This window comes from Aegilops tauschii, chromosome 3 (assembly GCF_002575655.3).
Source record: "Aegilops tauschii subsp. strangulata cultivar AL8/78 chromosome 3, Aet v6.0, whole genome shotgun sequence".
NCBI lineage: Eukaryota > Viridiplantae > Streptophyta > Magnoliopsida > Poales > Poaceae > Aegilops > Aegilops tauschii.
The window spans coordinates 369,439,494-369,461,585 of NC_053037.3; the positions used below are offsets into that span (position 1 = coordinate 369,439,494).

The 22,092-nt window shown below is 43.3% G+C and overlaps 2 protein-coding genes and 2 non-coding genes across 6 annotated transcripts; all 4 read right to left on the minus strand.

The window, feature by feature from the left end:
• Positions 1-3,143: 3,143 nt before the first annotated feature.
• Positions 3,144-4,343, minus strand: LOC109762300 (putative FBD-associated F-box protein At5g56440). The gene has a single exon (XM_020321136.1). The coding sequence runs from the start codon at positions 4,341-4,343 to the stop codon at positions 3,144-3,146; it is 1,200 nt and encodes a 399-aa protein (XP_020176725.1).
• Positions 4,344-5,089: 746 nt separating this feature from the next.
• On the minus strand, positions 5,090-10,535 carry LOC109762296 (uncharacterized). Of its 3 annotated transcripts, XM_020321130.4 has the most exons (5): positions 9,452-10,040; positions 9,179-9,321; positions 8,945-9,086; positions 7,957-8,754; positions 5,090-6,632 (listed from the first exon to the last, which is right to left on the minus strand). In XM_020321130.4, the coding sequence occupies exons 3-5, from the start codon at positions 9,035-9,037 to the stop codon at positions 5,199-5,201; spliced, it is 2,325 nt and encodes a 774-aa protein (XP_020176719.1). In that variant the 5' UTR covers positions 9,038-9,086; positions 9,179-9,321; positions 9,452-10,040; the 3' UTR covers positions 5,090-5,198. The 3 variants fall into 3 exon arrangements, with proteins under 3 accessions (XP_020176719.1, XP_020176718.1, XP_020176720.1); XM_020321129.4 differs by lacking the exons at positions 8,945-9,086; positions 9,452-10,040 and adding an exon at positions 10,068-10,535; XM_020321131.4 differs by lacking the exon at positions 9,452-10,040 and having other exon boundaries at positions 8,945-9,077.
• On the minus strand, positions 6,878-6,940 carry LOC120962240 (small nucleolar RNA snoR101). The gene has a single exon (XR_005753081.1). It is a non-coding gene; the product is annotated as a small nucleolar RNA snoR101 (small nucleolar RNA).
• Positions 7,339-7,401, minus strand: LOC120962239 (small nucleolar RNA snoR101). Its single transcript, XR_005753080.1, has one exon. It is a non-coding gene; the product is annotated as a small nucleolar RNA snoR101 (small nucleolar RNA).
• Positions 10,536-22,092: the final 11,557 nt, after the last annotated feature.

The window sequence follows — 22,092 nt, forward strand, 5'->3', positions numbered from 1 at the left end:
GCGGTGACGCCCGCGGGCGCCATCATTCCTTCCTGAAGGGCATCAGGTATGCCCCCTCCACACGCCCCTCCACGTACCGGGGGAAACCCTAGGACCTGTCCGGGCAGCAGCGTCGGCATCGTCGCGTTCCTTCGTGAAGGTGTTGCTTGGTATGCGGCGGTCCGAAGTGCTAGGAGCGTGGTGGAAATTCTCCGGCGGGCGCAACGGTTGCGGGTCATCATCCTTTTCTTCGATCCGGCTCTGTTATCATTATTTTAGTTTTCTTTCTCTGTTATTTCTTTTGGGCATGCTTGTGCTGTCTGCCCCAGCAATGGACTATCAGCTGTATCGGGTGGTTGCTATATCTATATAGCGGGGCGAAAGCCTATTTCGAGAATTGTCTTTCTAACCAGTTTTTCAAAAGTGACTGGAGCAACCAACATTTAACTGAGAACACCATGCTTCCTTGACATGTGTATATTTCTAATTTGGAACCATCATATGGGAATGAAGCATATACCCAAAAAGCTCAGGTGCATTTCAAGCTGTTCTATTCCTCATGCATTCAGCCAACTGCAGTACTCTATTAATCAGGGTGCTTGCATTATATTGTATTTGTATGACCTGTGCTAATTTTCAGTCAATCCTATGCTGATTTTTGGACAAAAGAATCCTATGCTGACTACCAAGATCATTGATTTATGAAAGAACCCTTACTTACTGATAAAAGTGTACATGATGTGAGTTCTGTAGTTCTATATATATACAAAACTTCCAAAATACAGCTGACTTTATTTCATTCATTTTTTCTTCTGTAAGTAATTGATCATGTAGTCACCATCGATGTACCAATTTTTGTATTAGTTGAGAGCAGTAATGCAAACTAGACCTATTAATTTGACTTGCCAAAGCAATTGCACGCCAGTGATACTTTTACTCGTGTGGCCTTTTACCTCGTGGGCTAAATATAATTTTTCTGAGTAATAGGGACTTCTATTGTTTCCTGAAGCTCGCTCTTTCTTTAAGATTATGCTAAAAGATCTTGCTATTCTTCAAGCAAACAATGGATGAAATGCTGAGATGAGTCCACACCATCTTTCGGGACAACAAATGTTAAGTAATTTACAAGCTATTCAGGTATATGCTAAGATACTTGAACAACTTGCTACCGGGTTCAAACTTCAGCAATGCTTTCCCCTCCCAACCAAACGTCTCAAAAAAAGAAAAGGAAAAAAAAGACATCCTTCAAAATGATAATGCCTGGCCAACAAGACATCACCCACAAAATTAGCAATCCTTCAAAAATTAGCTAGCAAATAGCGATCCACCAGGAGAAAAGGAAACAACAACAGGCAAGTAAATAAAACTTCTTCAGGTTCATTCAGTAGCAAACCGTTTTTGTTTCCTCTAAAAATCAATTAGCAGAGCTATTCCATTCATTGGTCGGCAGAAAAGAAGCACGAGTGTGTTTTTGGGATAACATAGAGCTAAATTTGATTTCTATCTGCAATTTTCACCGTCGTTTACATCGATGTTGCCTGTCGTGTGGGCTTGGAGATTAGAATGTTCAGTCAGTGTGTTTGACAGAGTATTGTTTTGTGAGATGCGGATGCGGCGCTTGCATCTGAACTTGTTTCCGTGAATACCAATTAGATGATCAGTTTTTGTGCACTTGTTGCCCTGAATACTAATTAGATGATCAGTTTCTGTGTACTTGTTGCCGTGAATACCAATTCAATGATCACTTTTTATGCCTGGTCTATTAATTAGATGGTCACTTTTTTTCATAGAGATGACTTTACATGCCAATGCGATGTTCAGAGTTGTTGAAGGCCTCGGCGGCATGGCGAAGCGAGCCCTATGCTTCTAGTAATGTAGAAATCCCGAACGCAGCCATTCTCCACAATTTCTCACAGGCAGCCTCATGAATGCTTACCCATGTGATGTGAGCAATTTTCTATTTTCCATAAAATTCGGCGTGCAAAATACTATGAGGTAACAATGCTGGTCTCATTGTTAAAGGTTCACGGCTTTTGGTGCAAGTTAACAATGTGCACTAAATATAACCATCTATTGAAGAGGATATTATGGTACATCTTGTGTGGCGGAAATATTTAGACCTGCAGCCCTTTCTCAGGACTAAATAAGTGAGGATCCAATTTGCACGTATGTGTTCTTTTTCTGCCCTGGATCAATTTCTAGTATTCCTGTCTGATCCCGCTGAGAATTCACATATGACGGCAGGAGCAGCACCGGGTCGCTTCATCAATGGTGGGTATGCCGAAGGCGGCAACTGTGTGAATGCAGATGCAAAAAAACATCACATTCACAATTGTTCTGTCATCTACTTTGCACAAACGGTTATCAAAACATCATGAGGCACCTTTTACAACAAACTCCACATCCATTTATGTTAGCAAAGCCAAGGCAGACTGACAGTGCATAATCAACCGGTTTCAGTTGAGAAGGGTTAGCTAGCAAAAGGTACTAAAAAATACCCTTTTGAAATTTGTGAAATTTAGTGTCGGGTCCAATGCACCTATGATCCAAGGATATACTTGAAACTAGCTCTATATCTTCCATGACAACATCCTTGCTGATGGGGTATCTCTCTCCAACATGGATATCTAAAACAATTATGTACTCGACCATTTGTGATGCTATGCTATAATATCAGGGAGACATGGAACACATGGAGTATTAGAATGACACCTAATGAGTATTGGAGATCAGGAGATGCTCTTATATCAAAGAGGCATCAACTGAACTACTGAAGCCTATCTTAAAATTAGCTTCTTTATTCAATGAAAAGGATGGATATAGAAGGACATAATAGTTGCACTAATAGAAGATCCATAAAACTACATATGATAGACGTATTGCCATGCATGTTTGCACCAAAATAGGACGGCCAAGACAATCTCCCTCAAAAAAAAATCTCATACAAGATCACCAACCTGGTCAGCCTTGTGAACAATATGCACAAGACCTTCTGATGCCAAAGGGATCAGGCACGGAGAGAACATCGTAGCAGGCAAAATCGTCACAAGTAAGATCGGATCTAAAATCAAATTGAGCGTCTCGAGAGGCCCTACTATCCAGATGTAGGCGCCTGCGCTGATTAGCTATCCATTTATCGGTGCAACTGTCGTGGACTCCAAACTTCATTGACTCGAGCACTTTAGCATTCGCCACAAGAACTTGGCAAAATTCACATCCGGCTGCTTGCCCTCGTAGTGCTTGAACACCACCTCTGTGAGATGGAGCTCAAGGCACGTGATAGGATCTTGCGGGTTGTAACCATGTCCATCATTTTTCGAACACGTCCCCAGAGAGGATGTGATGTACAGTTTCGTCAGGTAAGGGAAGCATCTCAGCAAGTCGATGACAGCACCAAGATGAGGTTCACAAGCCTTTAGAACCAAAATCCTCACGTTGCGCATAGTTGTTCTGAAGCTTTCCAGAACCAATTCCTCGCAGTTTCTGAATGAGTCCAAGATCTCCACTTTCTGTGCGTCGGGTAACCGGACGAACATCGGGGTGTAAGTGTAATTGCCACTACGGAAGTCCCGAAACGTGATGAGTCTTTCCAGCCGAGGGGCGTTCTCGATGACTACTCCAACCGTGCAGCCATTCTCGATGATCCTGAGAGACGGTGAGTTGATCAGCACCCGGACAATGCCAGATGGCCCAGATCTACGGAGAACGTCGATCAGCAGGCTCTCGAGCACAGGGCAGCCGGAGAGCACGCCTTGGAGGTCGTCGTTGGGGATGGTCACGTGATGGAGGACGAGCCTTTTCAGTTGCCGAAAGATGAGCGCACGGGGCGCGTCCTCGGGGAAGCGGCAGAAGTCGAAGGTGGCGGCCCGGACGGTCGCCGCGAAGCGGATCACGGGCAGCGGCAGCGGATCTTGGCCTCTGTAGCTGTAGCTGATGATCTCGATCTCCTCGAGGTTGCTGAGGGCGGGGTACGTGAGCCAGCCGCCGAGCGTGTCGTGGATGTCGCTGTCGCTGATGTAGAAGTAGTCGTGGCGGAGGGAGAGGCGGCGGATGGAGCCCCGGTGCTTGGATAGGATCTTGGAGATGACGGCGATAAGCTGGCGCTCGTTCTTGCGGAGGCGGTTGCGGTTGAGGCCACGCCGGTCGGAGGGGCAGGAGAGGAGGTAATCCCAGCGCCTATTCCTGACGATGTCGCAGTCGTCGAGGTTGAGCGGGGAGGAGCGCCAGAGGTGGCGCCAGCGACGGGAGAGGGCGGTGGTGCGCGCGCCGTCGTCCGTGGGTAGGAGGGAGATGATGGTGCCCAGGATCTCGTCGGGGAGGAGGCTGACAAAGTCGTGCTCGTCCGGTTCCGCCGCCATGGCCATGCCCGGTACGCTGGACGCTCGTAGGGTTTTGAGTTGTTAGCGATAGCGCAGGTATTGTACTAGCAAAACTTTGGCAACAAATCGAGCAATGGCTTAAATAATAAGCGTTTTTCTTTTCTTTTCTTTTGGAACGGAAAATAATAAGCGTTTCAGGTACTTTTCTGTAGGATCGGCACAAAAACAAATACCGAGTGCTGGGTTGTAACAAAATCAGTATTCGATCTGGTGCCGTTATAGCATACGAACAAAACAAACACGCTGGATACGGTGTTCAGATAGAAGCAGACTACGTTTTTTTTTTAAGCAGAAGCAGACTACGTTTGAGATCGTAACAACTTGAAACTATGTCTGGAATGTATACTAAACAATACTATGTTATAACGGCAGTAAATTTTGCTCTCTGTTGTTTCTTTAGATCAACAAGATAGAACATACACTCCCTTGGTAGGTATAGTTCCCTGGAATGTATTTACTAAACAATATGTTCACGGTGCAACATTTTCTTCAGGAAACTTCGTCGGCAGCTAAAGAGTCAAGATATATAACCACTTCAAGCAAGATATACTCCCTCGGGCACAAAACTATCGTAGTGTCAAAAAGTACATTACATTTTGGGACTGAGGAAGTATCATTTGAAAACGGTAAAAAGATTAGCAGTAATCATGCTATGCTATAATGCTTCTGTGTGCGCCAGCAGAAGCAAGTAGGCGCTATAAATGCAGACCACAGTGCCAGGCAATGGGATATTTTAACAGACAAATGCTTGAACAAAATAAAGGAACTGGACTGTAACAAATAAGGCGCCAAATGGAAAAGAACATGATAGTACAGTGTTACATCACAACGCGCAGTGTATTACAGTGTCTCTAATAGCATCGCCCTAATTTTCGCCTTCAGCTCATCTGGGACCTGAGTTACCGCCTGCGAAGATTGAGCAGTGTCGCTAGGGGGCTGCTCTGATCCATGCCTGTGCTCAGGCGTGTTTTGGGAGGCTTCAGCACGGCCAAGAGTTTGCTCATTGAGATCTCCGTCATCCTTGTGTTTCCTTTTGGAACCAGAGCGATGGCTCCTCCGGTGCCTCCTATGCTCGTCATCTTCAACATAGTGATGATCGTCCCTATGCCGATGCCTTGACTTGGAACTGCGTAGCTCATCTTCCGAAGAGCTATGATCGTGCCTATACTCCCTTTCCTTGGAGTGCTGCTTGTGCTTATGTCTGTGTGCATCCTTACTGTGGCCTCTTGAACGCTCCGAACGATGCCTCTTCCTTGAGTGTTTATAACTTTCCTCCTCCAAATCATCTTTGTCCTCATCGGATTCTGGATGATGCTTTCTGTACTTGCGTGCCCTGTTCTGCTCGTCATCAGAGTCTTTCTCCTGCTTGAGCATATTCGAACCTTCACGTTCAAAACGCACAGAGCTACCTTCCCGTTCAAAACGCACAGAGCTACCTTCCCGTTCAAAACGCACAGAGCTACCTTCCCGTTCAGTAGCCAAAGGTTCTGGAGGCACGGGGAGGTTCGAATTAGCAGGAGCGGCCCTTGCAGATTCATTAGTTATCTCACTTGTCACCAGATCGCTCTTGTTGCCACCACCCTTAATAATTGAAGTGAACATCCTTGCACGCCGAAGCCTCTCAGCCTTCAGCTTCTGCTCATTTGTCATGGAAGCTTCAGAAGAATCTGCCTCTTTAGAGGCGGCAACAGCAACTGCTTTTGCGATTGTATTTGTGATCCAATCATCATCGATAATTCCAATACCTTCCTTCTTTAGCTGATCACTACTTGTGACTGATGTGCCAGGCTCACTATTTGAAGCAGGTTTGGACACTGCACCTGAGCCCTGTATATGGCGAATGTCACTCGTGTCTTTTAGCGTGTTAGGTTGAGGATTGGCAGGCCCCAGTCCACGAGTAGCCGCCATAACAATAGCAGCAGCTTCATCTGCAGTGACCGTCCGAGGAAGTTCCTTCTTGGCCCCACCAGTGAACAACTGGAATTTCCCCTCCCCTTGTTTGTCAGATAGCTGCTTCTGTGATGGTTCCGCAGAGCTTCTATCAGAAGTGCTTGAGTCCTTGTTAGCACTTCCCCGTCCCTTGCTTTTAGTTACTTCCTTGTCATGGCCACTCTCTCGGAGGTCTGAAGAACTTCTATCCTTGCGCTCCATAGACCTTCTGTCTTTACGTTCTGAACTCCTCCTGTCTCTGCGCTCTGAAGAACTCCTCCTGTCTTGGCGCTCTGAAGAGCTCCTTCTGTCCCTGTGCTCTGAAGAACCACCACGGAACTTGGACTGCACAGCAAATTCAGGAAACACAGTAAAGAGCGGTTACAATTTGCATTGGTGCGAGCCACGGTATCCAAACAAAGTCTTGTATCTTAGAAATTTAGAAACAGTTCCAGTATTAAACTTCGATAATAACAAGAAAACCATAAATCAATGCTTATAGGCAATGCCAGAAAACATAGTGATGCAATACCGTTAAACCAAATACTTCAGTACTTGGCTGGAAATATGAACAAAGAGGAAAAAGGCAGTGCATCAGTGATTCATAGTGTCCACAGAAGAACTTACTGAAGTTCAGAGATCAAGTGTAAGACATCATGTGCACTTGGAAGTAAAGGCCAAGGAAACAAGCAATCTTGGCATAAGCAGGCTATAAGCATATAAGATGAATATTCACTAAAACCCGATGATGGTATACATTCGACAGAAAATATAGAACAGCACATATAGAAGAAACAATCAAACCAACGCAACTTATAGTTTACAAAAATACATGTGTAAGGAAAATGAAGTGCACCTTACACATGTGTTTTTGTAAACACATGTGCAAGGAAAATGAAGTGCACCAAATAGTCAATAAAAAAATGAAGTGCACCAGAATTTTTAAAAACTTTCCAAACTAAGAAGAAAACCATGACATCAATCAAATCATATACACAGTTGAATAAAATATCTGTGTATCAATTGGAATTGAATAAATAACAATAAATTGTGCATCAGGATTGATATAGTGTCCACATGAACTTACCTGAAGTTCAGAGATCAAGTGTAAGACATCATGTGCACTTAAGAAAGAAAAAAAATCAGGCAATTTTAGCATGAAAGGTAATCAGAAGTTCAAGCATGGGTAAATAACTTAATACTCATTCTACAAGACGTTGAAACTTTAAGTGTCAGTGTGTCACAGAATGGAAGACAAAGCAGTAGCCGGACAAAAGCGAGTGATCCAAAAGAACAAAGGAGACAAAAAATAAACCTCAGAAACTGAAGAACGTTAGGCCAAAGCTTATACAGTATTTATTTCATTACAGCATTGGCGGCTGCTGCAACTTTTAAACGAACATGCCCATTGGTTCACAGCTCACTCTTTTAAACAAAGCATGAATGATGAAACGACCGATTAATGGTGTGAAATCTGACAAATGTTTAGTCAAATAGAACTCCGCAAAATATGGGTGTGAAGGGAAGGAGTACAGATTGCAAATGCTTAGCCCAATTAAACTATCTGACAAATGTCTAAAAAATTGACTTCTATCAAACAGGTCAAGAAAGGGAAAGTTATGCAAATATTACGTCCTAAAAAATAAAAGATGAGTGTGATCCAAATTACCTCTTGGGTTTCCTGAAGCATCCTGAGATAGTACGAGTGATATGGATTAGACGGCAGAAGAAATGGAAACCTCCCTGTCATCCTGTCTTGCTCAATGAGCTTTTGTTCAAACTCCTTCCCGTTCCTGAGAATAAACTCAACTATTTTCTCCATTGTGCCCTTCAAAAAGGATGGTGGTTCCAGTATCATTTCTTTTGTGTCAGACACACCTAATTTAGAGTTGTCAGACTTGGTAGAAGTGGTTAACACTGTCATGGCATCTTTAACCTTCTCCCGCTGAGCAGCAACAATGCTGTTTCCAGCAATTGTTGGGTTCTTCTTGGTGAAAATAGGTTTATCCTTTACTAAAGTGGCTGCTTCTATAGTTACTGTCTGGTCTTTTTTCACTTCGTTGTCATGTACAAGGAATGATGAGCCTTTGTGGACATTGTCATGCAAAGCGTCATTTCCAGGATCCTTGCCTTTTGAACTAGCTGGAAGCACGCATTCATCCTCATCTCCAGACTCGTAGACGGCCCCAAGCAATGATAAAGCTCCGCTTGACGAGGCAGCATTCTCACTCTCACCCATAACAATTTTGTTGCCTTTATTGGTGTCAGCATCAGAGCCATCTTTCAACAGCTGAGGATGATCAACAATGTAGCGGAAGTAGCTGTGGAGATGATGGTCAGGCATCAAGAATCCAAATGTTGGATTACTTCCCTGCTTCACCCTTAACACAATCTCTGATTGTCCCCCATGCTCACTGACAAATAGAGCAGTTCTTGCAATTATCTGATGCACCTTCTCAGAGGGAGGCTGCAAATTAAAAATTATGACAAGAAAAGTGTCTCAGTAATGGTATGAGAGCAGAAAATCACAACCATATGACTTAAACACAACTGGAGTAGTACAGAACTGGTACAGCATAGTAAAATTAAGAACAGCTATCCCGTTGCAGTATTCTCTTCTTTTATTATATGTACCATTTACATCATTCTAATCCCACCTGCCTATTCCTTACGTCAAGATAGATCGTAAGGAAACAATGTGGATCACTAGTAGGAACTTCATCTCTGCTCCAACCATCTGAAATAGACATTTAATCCTTAGAAGAACATATGCACCTTGGACAATTATTGCTGGATCAACTGAAGAAGATTAATAAAAATGTATGAAGTGGAAAAATAATATGACAGAATGCATATATGATGAGAGCAGACAGTAGGCTTTGTGCACTCACCAGCTTATTCAACAGGCTTTCTGGCACAGGAAAAGATGGGCGATAAGAAGAGACTGAATCATTCGGATCATCAGAACCAGCAGGTCCCCCATATGAGAAAGCGACAGCATTATAACCGGCCTGCCCAGTATCTGTCCCGTTTCCTGCAGAAAGAAAAGATGCCAGTTTGGGTATTGTTACATAACAATCAAGACACAGAAACTAAGATTGAGTGGAGAAGAAAAATGCAGATCCAAAGATACATCTCAGGAGAAATCGAAGAAAGCCCCTTACTTTGAACAGATTAAAGATGCTCATCAAATAAAATCAAGCATCCTTCCTGCAAACTTACAGAAGAATATGACAAGAAATATAATAGGAGTTCAACTAGCACCACTACCTTTGCCACATGTGCCAGTTTCATTAGGTAAAACTGGAAAAAAAAATATACCAACTACTGTTGCTCATATACGTGGTAGACAGTACAGCTACTATAGGAAACCAGCAGATGCAATATTAACTTTGTTGCAGACAAACAATAGCAAGAGACCACCGAGTTATTTTACATTCTTAGCATTTCACAGATATTTCTCCGGACATATCTCAGTGTCATAGCGCACCAAATTCAACATTTACTCCAACTGAGCCACCCAAACTTCAGCTCATACAGACCAACTCTCTTCTGACATCATAGGCAAATAGCATATGGGGACATTTGAAAAGAAAACATTATTTGGCATCAACCTTCTATAAGATACGATGGTTCCATTTCCCTAGACCCCTCTCAGAATGCTCAAAGTCCACAGACTTACGCTAACGGCGTCCAATTACATAAGAATGGTAAAAACAGCTGTTGACGACATAGAGTGGCGTCATATACAATAAGCACAGAGGGTGGAGGGGTTTATACCTGAAGGAGACGCGTCTCCGGTGCCGACGCCGGCGGTGAGGTCGAGGAAGCGCTCGCGGTCAAGCTCGGCCTCGGACACGCCGTCGGGAGAGGGGGTGGAGAGGAGGGCCACGGAGTAGGCGCGGTTTGAACGAGGAGGGACGCGGTCGAGGAGGTGGCGGACGTCGTGACGGTCAAGGAGGAGATCGGCCGCGCCGGCGGCGGACCAGGGGACGAGGGAACCGCCGGAGTTTACGACCTCCGCCGCCGCGTCGTCGTCAAAGAGCAACGCGTGCCGTCCCACGATCTGCAGATCCATGGGCGATGGTTTCGTCTGCCTTCGCCTCCGCTCGGAGTCTGCTCAGCGAGGCGGCGGGGCCGTATTGGGAGAGCTAGATGGAGAGCTCGTCTGCTAGGGTTTCGATGGAAAGACGTGCACAAGCGAAAAAGGTGTGACCCAGTTTTACCTTTTTGCAAATTGCCCCTCGTATCTCTACGAATATGAATAACAAACACGGAATTGATTTGTTTAGCTAGAAAGAGTTCAGGCCAGTCGTAGTGGAAATATGATACTAATGTACTCCCTCCGTTTCTAAATACTTGTCTTTCTAGGTTCTAAAATATGACTACATACGGAGTAAAATGAGTGAATCTACACTCTAAAATATGTCTACATACATCCGTATGTGATAGTCATTTGAAATGTCTAGAAAGACAAATATTTAGGAACGGAGGGAGTATAATGTAAGATACTCCCTTCATTCCCTTATACAAGGCCACTATCAAAAAATACACTTTGCATCTATACAAGGCAGCCAACAGTAATCGAGACAAAAATTAATGATGTTTTCTCATACTAGCAACTTGTTTCCTATTCCTTCTTTGCATGCATATGGCATATTAATGATCCCGGTTAACAAAAATAAAAGTTGGCTTGCAAAGTGGTCATTAAATTTTACTTTGGTACCTGTAATTTGAGTCTGTGGCCTTGTATAAGGGAATGGAGGGAGTACTACATTCGTAGTGCATAGTATCATATGTTAGTATTATAGAGAACTTTATTTATTGTACACATAGTAGCACATCATTTAATATGATACGGTATCATGATATGATACTCAGTCATCTCTTTCATTTAATTATATGCCACCTCATCAAATTTGCCTAGTTGGCATGCATGATACTACCTATGATACTCCTATTACGGGCAGCCTCATTCAAAGTATGGCATTTTGGATCTCGGCCTTTTTGAAAAAATCAAAATTCAACATTTTTTATTTTAGAAAAATCTGAAAAAAAATTGTACAAACAAACAAGGAAAATGTTTGGGCCGGTCTCACCGCGACCGCAATCACCATGTGGGTCCACGCGCCGCTTCGAACAACCTTTTCCTTTCGCGAGTGGCACCCATCCATTTTCCACCACTACCTTTTCTTTTTCCCCACCACAACCTCCGCCGCCTGCTGCCGCAACAATGACGCCCAGCAGGAGCTGCATTGCAGCTTGGGGGGCTAACCACCACGCGGGGGGTGCGGCGAGCACCAACGGAGCTGCAGCGGAGGATGCAGCAAATCGACGCGGTTGCAACTTTTTGGAGTGAACCACGGCGCGGCGACGTGACGTCGATGCTGGTTTTTTGTTGCAACAAGCACTAATAGGGCTACGGCGGCGATGCAGCAAACCGACACCGGCATGGTTACAACCCCCGGCATGGTGTGAAACGGTGGCATCTATCAAAATGTTGGAACCGGCACCAGCATTGCTACCAGCACGATCACCATTTGATGGAATTGCCGATATCACTTCTTTTATACGGACCAGAAGCACTTTCCTGGAACCGGCATCGGCGTCCGCTGCAACCGGTGAGGGACATGCTGGAACCAACGCCCACTAGTGTTAGAACCAGAAAGCATCTTCATCGGCGACGTGTTTTTTTGCTGGAACGGGCTTAATTATTTGTTGGAATCGACTAGCTTTTTTTGCTACAATCAAGCTTCTTTGAGTTTGCTGCTATGGTGTTTTTGCTGTAATGGGCTTATGTTTTTGCTGGAACCGACTAGCTTTTTGGCTACAATTAGACTTCTTTGAGTTTGCTGCTATGGTGTTTTTGCTGGAATAGACTTAATTTTTTTGCTGGAACCGATTAGCTATTTTGCTACAGTCAGACATCTTTGAGTATGCCTCTATGGTGTTTTTGTTGGAAGCGGATTTTCGTTTCGCTTCAGACCATCCTAAGACTTTTGTTTGCTGAGTTTCACTTGGATACGGTAGTGCTAGTAGACAACGACGGCAATTCAGTGCCGGTAGCGCGCGAGATGCTGCAAGCATGGCGACTCCACGCTGGAACCGCCCGACATTACAGCGCATCCATGGTGCCCGTGCGCTAGTTGCAATCCCGGCGGCCACGGGGGTCGAGATCTTGTTGGCGCTCATCGGCCATGGCGACGACAGCGCAGACAGTACCCTTTCACGTATGGAAGCGGCAAGAGGGGATGATGCTTTGCGGGATGATGAGCGTGGGGGAAGAAGACCACATGGGGAAGGTGTAACACCCCCTGTATTATGAGCTATAGTGATCTTTAAATTAATGCTAAGCTACTTTGTTTTGCAAAGAATGATCACGGTGGAATCATATCTCATTTCAAACTCCTTCGCTGAATTCAAATTCAATTTGCAAGTGAAATATGAAGTTGCACAAAAGTTGCTGCAAAAATAGCTCATCATTTAGCAAAAAAATCCATAACAAATGATTGTTAAGGAAAACAACTTCACCTCCAAGCCAAGATGGACTATAGCAATTAATACAGTGCCATTTTAGCATTTTAAAATGATATTCTATTTGTAAAAAATCCATAATGGATTCAGTTGCCCCTCAAACTTTTTGTGGCAGTGCCAGATACTACAAATAATTTAATCTTGGGGAACGTTGCATGGAAAACAAAAAAAATCTATGCACACGCAAGATCTATCCATGGAGATGCATAGCTACGAGAGGGGGAGAGCATCTACATACCCTTGTAGATCGCTAAGCAGAAGCATTTAGGAACGCGGTTGATGTAGTTGTACAACTTCATGATCCGTTCCGATCAAGTACCGAACGCACGGCACCTCCGCGTTCAGCACACGTTCAACTCGATGATGTCCTCGCCTTCTTGATCCAGCAGTAGTAGATAAGTTCTGGCAGCACAACGGCGTGGTGACGGTGGTGGTGAAAACTATTTCCGCAGGGCTTCATCAAGCACAACGGTTTAGAGCGGAGGATGAACTAGAGGGAGAGGGGGCACCGGCACACGGCTTTGGGGATTTGTGGTGTGTGGCACCCCCTCCCCTCCTCTCGTATATGTAGGTGGAGGGGAGGGGAGGCAACCCTAGGCGCACACCAAGGGGGCATGCGGCCGCCCTAGGGCGCCTGCCCTAGGCGCCCCCCTTTCCTTCTTGGCGCGTGGGGGGAAAGGAAAGGGGTCGGCTGCCTTATGGCGCCTCCCCTTCCTTCTCCCTTGCGTGGAGAAAGGCAGGAAGGGGCCAGCCCCTCCTCTTCCCTTCCCTAGGGACGGCGGCCAGGAGGTGGGCGCGCCAGCCCCCTTGTGGGCTGGTGTGCTCCCTCCTTTTGGCCCGTTAGGCCCAACAACACCCCGTTGCCTTCCGGAACCCCTTCTGGTGATCCGATAATTATCCGGTGCATTCGGAAACTCTTCTAGAGACCAAATACTATTGATGTCTACTACACAACCTTCTTCTTGTAGACGTTGTTGGGACTCCAAGTGCAGAGGTTTGTAGGATAGTAGCAAATTTCCCTTAAGTAGATGACCTAAGGTTTATCAATCTGTGGGAGGCGTAGGATGAAGATGGTCTCTCTCAAACAACCCTGCAACCAAATAACAAAGAGTCTCTTGTGTCCCCAACACACCCAATACAATGGTAAATTGTATAGGTGCACTAGTTCGGCGAGGAGATGGTGATACAAGTGCAATATTGATGGTAGATATGGGTATTTGTAATCTGAAAATATAAAAACAGCAAGGTAGCAAGCGATAAAAGTGAGCAGAAACGGTATTGCAATGCTTCGAAACAAGGCCTAGGGTTCATACTTTCACTAGTGCAAGTTCTCTCAACAATGATAACATAATTAGATCATATACCAATCCCTCAACATGCAACAAAGAGTCACTCCAAAGTCAGTAATAGCGGAGAACAAATGAAGAGATTATGGTAGGGTACGAAACCACCTCAAAGTTATTTTTTCCGATCAATCAATTGGGCTATTCCTATAAGTGTCACAAACAGCCCTAGAGTTCGTAGTAAAATAACACCTTAAGACACATATCAACCAAAACCCTAATGTCACCTCAAGTATCCGCGGGTATGATTATACGATATGCATCACACAATCTCATATTCATCTATTCAACCAACACAAAGAACTTCAAAGAGTGCCCCAAAGTTTCTACCGGAGAGTCAAGACGAAAACGTGTGCCAACCCCTATGCATAGATTCCCAAGGTCACAGAACCCGCAAGTTGATCACCAAAACATACATCAAGTGAATCAATAGAATGCCCCATTGTCACCACGGGTATCCCACGCAAGACATACATCAAGTGTTCTCAAATCCTTAAAGACTCAATCCGATAAGATAACTTCGAAGGGAAAACTCAATCCATTACAAGAGAGTAGAGGGGGAGAAACATCATAAGATCCAACTATAGTATCAAAGCTCGCGGTACATCAAGATCGTGCCAAATCAAGAACACAAGAGAGAGAGATCAAACACATAGCTACTGGTACATACCCTCAGCCTCGAGGGTGAACTACTCCCTCCTCGTCATGGAGAGCGCCGGGATGATGAAGATGGCCACCGGTGATGATTCCCCCCCTCCGGCAGGGTGCCGGAATAGGGTCCCTATTGGTTTTTGGTGGCTACAGAGGCTTGCAGCGGCGAAACTCCCGATCTAGGTTTCTTTCTAGGGGTTTCTGTATTTATAGGAATTTTTGGCGTCGGTCTCACGTCAGGGGGGCTCCGAGTCATCCACGAGATAGGGGGCGCGCCAAGGGCGGTAGGGCACGCCCTCCACCCTCGTGGATGGCTCAGGACTCTTCTGGCCCAACTCTTTTACTTTGGGGGCTTCTTTTGGTCCATAAAAAATCATCAAAAATTGGCACGTCAATTGGACTCCGTTTGGTATTCCTTTTGTGTAAAACTCAAAAACAAGGAAAAAACAGAAACTGGTACTGGGCTCTAGGTTAATAGGTTAGTCCCAAAAATCATATAAAACAGCATATAAATGCATATAAAACATCCAAGATGGATAATATAATAGCATGGAACAATAAAAAATTATAGATACGTTGGAGACGTATCAACTATCATCCTACATATCAATCTTTACCTCCGAACCATTTCGGAGCTCCTTGTCATGTCTGTAATCTCATCCGGGACTCCGAACAACATTCGGTCACCAACATACATAACTCATATAGTACTATATCGTCAACGAACGTTAAGCGTGCGGACCCTATGGGTTCAAGAATGATGTAGACATGACCGAGACGCTTCTCCGGTCAATAACCAATAGCGCGACCTAGATGCCCATATTGGTTCCTATATATTGTACGAAGATATTTATCAGTCAAACCTTTATGACAACATACAATATTCTCCTCGATCTTCTTGGAGTTCTATTCGATGTAATCTTATTTTGCAGTGTGTTTATTGGGATCCAATGAATTGTGGGTTTATGATTAGATTATTGATGAATATTAATTGAGTCTTCTCTGAATTCTTTTATGCATGATTGCTATAGCTTTGTATTTCTCTCCGATCTATCCATTTGGTTTGGCCAACTAGATTGATTTATCTTGCGATGGGAGAGGTGCTCCGTGATGGGTTCAATCTTGCGGTGCTCAGTACCGGTGACAGAAAGGGACATGACACGCATTTGTATTATTTCACTAGGAAACGTGCCCGTGCATTGCAATGGGGATAAATGATGTCGCTTGAAGCTACGTCGGTATTTCCCCAAAGAGGAAGGGATGATGCAGCACATCGGCGGTAGGTATTTCCCTCAAATAAGAAACCAAGGTTATCGAACCAGTAGGAGAACCAAGAAACACAACATAAACAGCCCCTGCACACAAATAACAACACCTCGCAACCCGACGTGTTAAAGAGGTTGTCAGTCCCTTTCGGGTAACGGCGCCAGAAACGGCGTGCGCATGGGAGAAAGTTGTAATAGATTGAATAAATAGATTGCAAATAAAATAAAGTGCAACAAAGTATTTTTGTATTTTTGGTTTAATAGATCTGAAAATAAATGCAAGGAAAAAGTAGATCGCAAAGGCAAATATGAGAAATAAGACCCGGGGGTCGTAGGTTTCACTAGTGGCTTCTCTCGAGAAAGATAGCAAACGATGGGTAAACAAATTAGCGTTGGGCAATTGATAGATTTTCAAATAATTATGATGATATCCAGGCAATGATCATTATATAGGCATCACAACTAGCACTTGGCACTATTTGGACTTCGCTTGAAGCTACGTCGGTATTTCCCCAAAGAGGAAGGGATGATGCAGCACAGCGGCGGTAGGTATTTCCCTCAGATATGAAACAAAGGTTATCGAACCAGCAGGAGAACCAAGCAACACAACGTAAATAACCCCTGCACACAAATAACAACACCTCGCAACCCGATGTGTTAAAGGGGTTGTTAGTCCCTTTCGGGTAACGGCGCCAGAAACGGAGTGCGGACGGGAGAAAGTTGTAATAGATTGAATAAATAGATCGCAAATAAAATAAAGTGCAGCAAAGTATTTTTGTATTTTTGGTTTAATAGATCTGAAAATAAATGCAAGGAAAAAGTAGATCGCAAAGGCAAATATGAGAAAGAAGACCCGGGGGCCGTAGGTTTCACTAGTGGCTTCTCTCGAGAAAGATAGCAAACGGTGGGTAAACAAATTACTGTTGGGCAATTGATAGAACTTCAAATAATTATGACGATATCCAGGCAATGATCATTATATAGGCATGATACATCCATTTTGCATCATGCTTTTATATCGATATTTGCATTATGGGCTATTATTACACGTTATGTCACAATACTTATGCCTATTCTCTCTTATTTTACAAGGTTTACATGAAGAGGGAGAATGCCGGCAGCTGGAATTCTGGGCTGGAAAAGGAGCAAATATTAGAGACCTATTCTGCACAGCTCCAAAAGTCCTGAAACTTCACGGAGGCAGTTTTTGGAATTAATAAAAAAATACTGGCAAAAGAATTAACCACAGGGGGGCACCCACCATCCACGAGGGTGGGGGGCGCCCCCTGCCTCGTGGGCCCCCTGGCAGGCCTCCAGTGCCCATATTTTGCTATATGAAGTCTTTAGCCCTGGAAAAAATCAGAAGGAAGCTTTCGGGACGAAGCGCCGCCGTCTCGAGGCGGAACCTTGGCGGAACCAATCTAGGGCTCCGGCGGAGCTGTTCTGCCGGGGAAACATCCCTCCGGGAGGGGGAAATCATCACCATCAATCCTCTCATCGGGAGGGGGTCAATCTCCATCAACATCTTCAACATCACCATCTCATCTCAAACCCTAGTTCATCTCTTGTATCCAATCTTTGTCTCAAAACCTCAGATTGGTACCTGTGGGTTGCTAATAGTGTTGATTACTCCTTGTAGTTGATGCTAGTTGGTTTATTTGGTGGAAGATCATATGTTCAGATCCTTTATGCATATTAATACCCATCTGATTTTGAACATGAATATGATTTTTGAGTAGTTACATTTGTTCTTGAGGACATGGGAGAAGTCTTGCTATAAGTAGTCATGTGAATTTGGTATTCGTTCGATATTTTGATGAGATGTATGTTGTCTTTCCTCTAGTGGTGTTATGTGAACGTCGACTACATGACACTTCACCATTATTTGGGCATGGGGAAGGCATTGGGAAGTAATAAGTAGATGATGGGTTGCTAGAGTGACAGAAGCTTAAACCCTAGTTTATGCGTTGCTTCGTAAGGGGCTGATTTGGATCCATATGTTTCATGCTATGGTTAGGTTTACCTTAATACTTCTTTTGTAGTTGCGGATGCTTGCAATAGAGGTTAATCATAAGTGGGATGCTTGCCCAAGGAAGGGCAGTACCCAAGCACCGGTCCACCCACATATCAAATTATCAAAGTAACGAACGCGAATCATATGAGCGTGATGAAAACTAGCTTGACGATAATTCCCATGTGTCCTCGGGAGCGTTTTCCTTTATATAAGAGTTTTTCAAGGCTTGTCCTTTGCTACAAAAAGGATTGGGCCACCTTGCCGCACCTTGTTTACTTTTATTACTTGTTACCCGTTACAAATTACCTTATCAGAAAACTATATGTTACCGATAATTCCAGTGCTTGCAGAGAATACCTTACTGAAAACCGCTTGTCATTTCCTTATGCTCCTCGTTTGGTTCGACACTCTTACTTATTGAAAGGACTACGATAGATCCCCTATACTTGTGGGTCATCAAGGCATCACGTCCAAGATTAGTAGACCGACTCCTGCCTGCATCTACTACTATTACTCCACACATCGACCGCTATCCAGCATGCATCTAGTGTATTAAGTTCATGGAGAAACGGAGTAATGCAATAAGAATGATGACATGATGTAGACAAGATCTATCTATGTAGAGATAGACCCCATCGTTTTATCCTTAGTAGCAGCGATACATACGTGTCGTTTCCCTTTCTGTCACTGGGATCAAGCACCGTAAGATCGAACCCACTACAAAGCACCTCTTCCCATTGCAAGATGAATAGATCAAGTTGGCCAAACAAAACCCAAATATCGGAGAAGAAATACGAGGCTATAAGAGATCATGCATATAAGAGATCAAAGAAGCTCAAATAACTTTCATGGATATAAAAAGATATAACTGATCATAAACTCAAAGTTCATCAGATCCCAACAAACACACCACAAAAAGAGTTACATCATATGGATCTCCAAGAGACCATTGTATCGAGAATTCAGCGAGAGAGAGGAAGCCATCTAGCTACTAACTACGGACCCAAAGGTCTACAACGAACTACTCACACATCATCGGAGAGGCACCAATGGAGGTGGTGAACCCCATCCGAGATGGTGTCTAGATTGGATCTGGTGGTTCTAGACTCTGCAGCGGCTGGATGAATATTTTGTCCACTCCCCTAGGGTTCTGGGATTTTTTGGGGTATTTATAGAACAAAGAGGCGGTCCGGGGGAACCCGAGGTGGGCACAACCCACCCAGGCACGCCCTGGTGGGTTGTGCCCCCCTCGGGGCACCCGTAGGTGCAACCAGGGCCCATTACGCTCCTTCTGGTCCATAAAAAATCTCCGTGAAGTTTCGTGGCATTTGGACACCGTTTGATATTGATTTCTTGCGATGTAAAAAACATGCAGAAAACGGCAACTGGCACTTGGCACTATGTCAATAGGTTAGTACCAAAAAATGATATAAAATGACTATAAAATGATTATAAAACATCCAAGATTGATAATAAAACAGCATGGAACAATCAAAAATTATAGATACGTTGGAGACGTATCAGCATCCCCATGCTTAACTCCTGCTCGTCCTCGAGTAGGTAAGTGATAAAAACATATTTTTTGATGTGGAGTGTTGTTTATCATGTCATATCATATTCTTTTCGTTATAGCATGGACAGTTGGACTTTTATGTGATTCAAATCAATAGTCTAGTTTTGACATAATAATTTAGATACTCAAGCATATCAACAAGCAACCATGTCTTTCAAAATATCAACGCTAAATAAGTTATCCCTAGCCCATCATGCTCAAACATTGATCCATTCGTGAAACACACTCGCATATTAGCTACACCCAATACTCAAGTATGATCATATTGCCTCTTAGTTTGTGCTTTTGTAAGAGAAGGCGGAGACTCAAATTCAAAAATAAAAATTGCATAAAGTAAAAGAAAGGCTCTTCCCAGAGGGAAGTAGGGATTTGTAGAGGTGCCAGAGCTCAAAGCAAAAAAATTAGAGATAAAAACATTTTGGGAGGTGTATCCATCCCACCAACGAAAACGACTTAGAGTTCCCAACACTTTCCATGCTAGATATGCCATAGGCGGTTCCCAAACAGAAAATAAAGTTTATTCCTTTTTCCACCATACTTTCACTTTCCATGGCTAGCCGTATCCACAGTTGCCCTCCATACCAACACTTACCAAGGAATTTATTATTTGACAACATAAAGTAAATTCATTTTTGCATTTCGGGACTGGGCATCCCTAAAATCTTTGCCTTACTCTCGTGAAATGACAAGTGAATAAACACTCATCGTGAGAATAACACATCCAGCATGGAAAATATTAGCCACCCGTCACCGCTCCGCGAGCGAAACAAACACACAAAAGAGAAGTTTATTTTGAAAATTAGAGATGGCACATGCAAATTTGCTTAGAACGGCAAAAGAATACCGCATATAGGTAGATATAGTGGACTCATGTGGAAAAACTGGTTTAAAGGATTTTGGATGCACAAGTAGAGATCATACTTGGTGCAAAATGAAGGCTAGCAAAAGATTGAGAAGCGACCAACCAAGAAACGAATAATCGCATAAGCAAGCATTAAGCATAATTAACACCGAATAATGCACCACAAGTAGGATATAATTTCATTGCATGACTATTGACTTTCGTAATGGCATAGGGAATCACAAACCTTAACACCAATATTCTTACTAAAGTGTAATTACTCATCAACACAACTCACATATCTCATCATCATATCTCAAAACTATTACTAAGAATCAAGTTTATTTTGTCCAAAGATCTTCATGAATTTTTTTACTTATCCTTCTTGGATATCTATCACTTTGGAACTAATTTTCATGTGTTGCTTTTCATAAGCTCAAATAAATATAAGTGAAGATCATGAGCAAAAAAAAATCTTTCTCTCAAAATAATTGAAGTGAAGCAAGAAAGAATTTCTTCAAAAAATTTACTAACTCTCAAATAAATCTAAAAAGTGAAGCAAGAGAGTATTTCTTCAAAAATACTAAGCACACCGTGCTCAAAAAATATATAAGTGAAGCACTAGAGCAAGTCTAGCTCATAAAGATTTAAGTGAAGCACAGAGAGCAATTCTAACAAGTCATGAAATAATTTTGGCTCTCTCAAATAGGTGTGGCCAGCAAGGATTGATGACTTAAAACACAAAATAAAATAAGAAAAGACTCATGTCATACAAGACGCTCCAAGCAAAACACATATCATGTGATGAATAAAAATATAGCTTTGAGTATAATACCGATGGTCGTTAGAAGAAAGAGGGGATGCCACTCGGGGGCATCCCCAAGCTTAGTTGGTTGCTCATTCTTGGATAATAGCTTGAGATGCCGGGGCATCCCCAAGCTTAGACTCTTCTATCCTTCTTTCATCCATCGTAAGATAACCCAAAACTTGAAAACTTCAATCACACAAAACTCAACAAAACCTTCGTGAGATCCGTTAGTATAAGAAAGCAAACCACTACTATGAGTACTATATCAAACCAATTCATATTTTGTTTTTGTATTATATCTACTATGAGACCAACTCCCGGATCATCCGGACAGTGCCTGCGTGCATGATGTTGGGTCGAGGCCCATGTACCCATTTGTTCCTCTAGCCTATATAAACGGCTCCACCTCCACTTTTCCAGGGTTAGCATTGGTTTAGCTCATATGAGAGATAGAGCTTTGCTCATCCACTTGATACCTACTCCATTGGAGGTCAAGCCCTCCATCTAAGAGAAGATTGTAACATCCCAAAATTCTAAATTTTGGAATGTTATATTAAATAAATAGTTTTGATTGTTTGTTTGATTGTTGTGTGATTGATTGACTGAAAGTGAGTGAAATTTGAAACTTTTGAAAGTTAAATGAGAGGGAATAAAAGGACTTTCCCAAACTTTCATTTTTGCATTTATGATCTCCATGCATTCAAATTCTTTTCATCACAAAATCCATGAGAGAAGATGACATGACTTCTTCCATTTAAAATCAAAAGGTTGTTTGA

Bases quoted from the DNA above. Each gene is read 5' to 3' on its own strand.
- LOC109762300 (XM_020321136.1), bottom strand. From the start codon at position 4,343: ATGGCCATGGCGGCGGAACCGGACGAGCACGACTTTGTCAGCCTCCTC.
- LOC109762296 (XM_020321129.4), bottom strand. From the start codon at position 10,365: ATGGATCTGCAGATCGTGGGACGGCACGCGTTGCTCTTTGACGACGAC. The intron at 9,322-10,067 runs GTATAAACCCCT...TTCTTTCTGCAG, and splicing joins CGGAGACGCGTCTCCTTCAG to GAAACGGGACAGATACTGGG. The intron at 6,633-7,956 runs GTAATTTGGATC...TTTGCTGTGCAG, and splicing joins TGCTTCAGGAAACCCAAGAG to TCCAAGTTCCGTGGTGGTTC.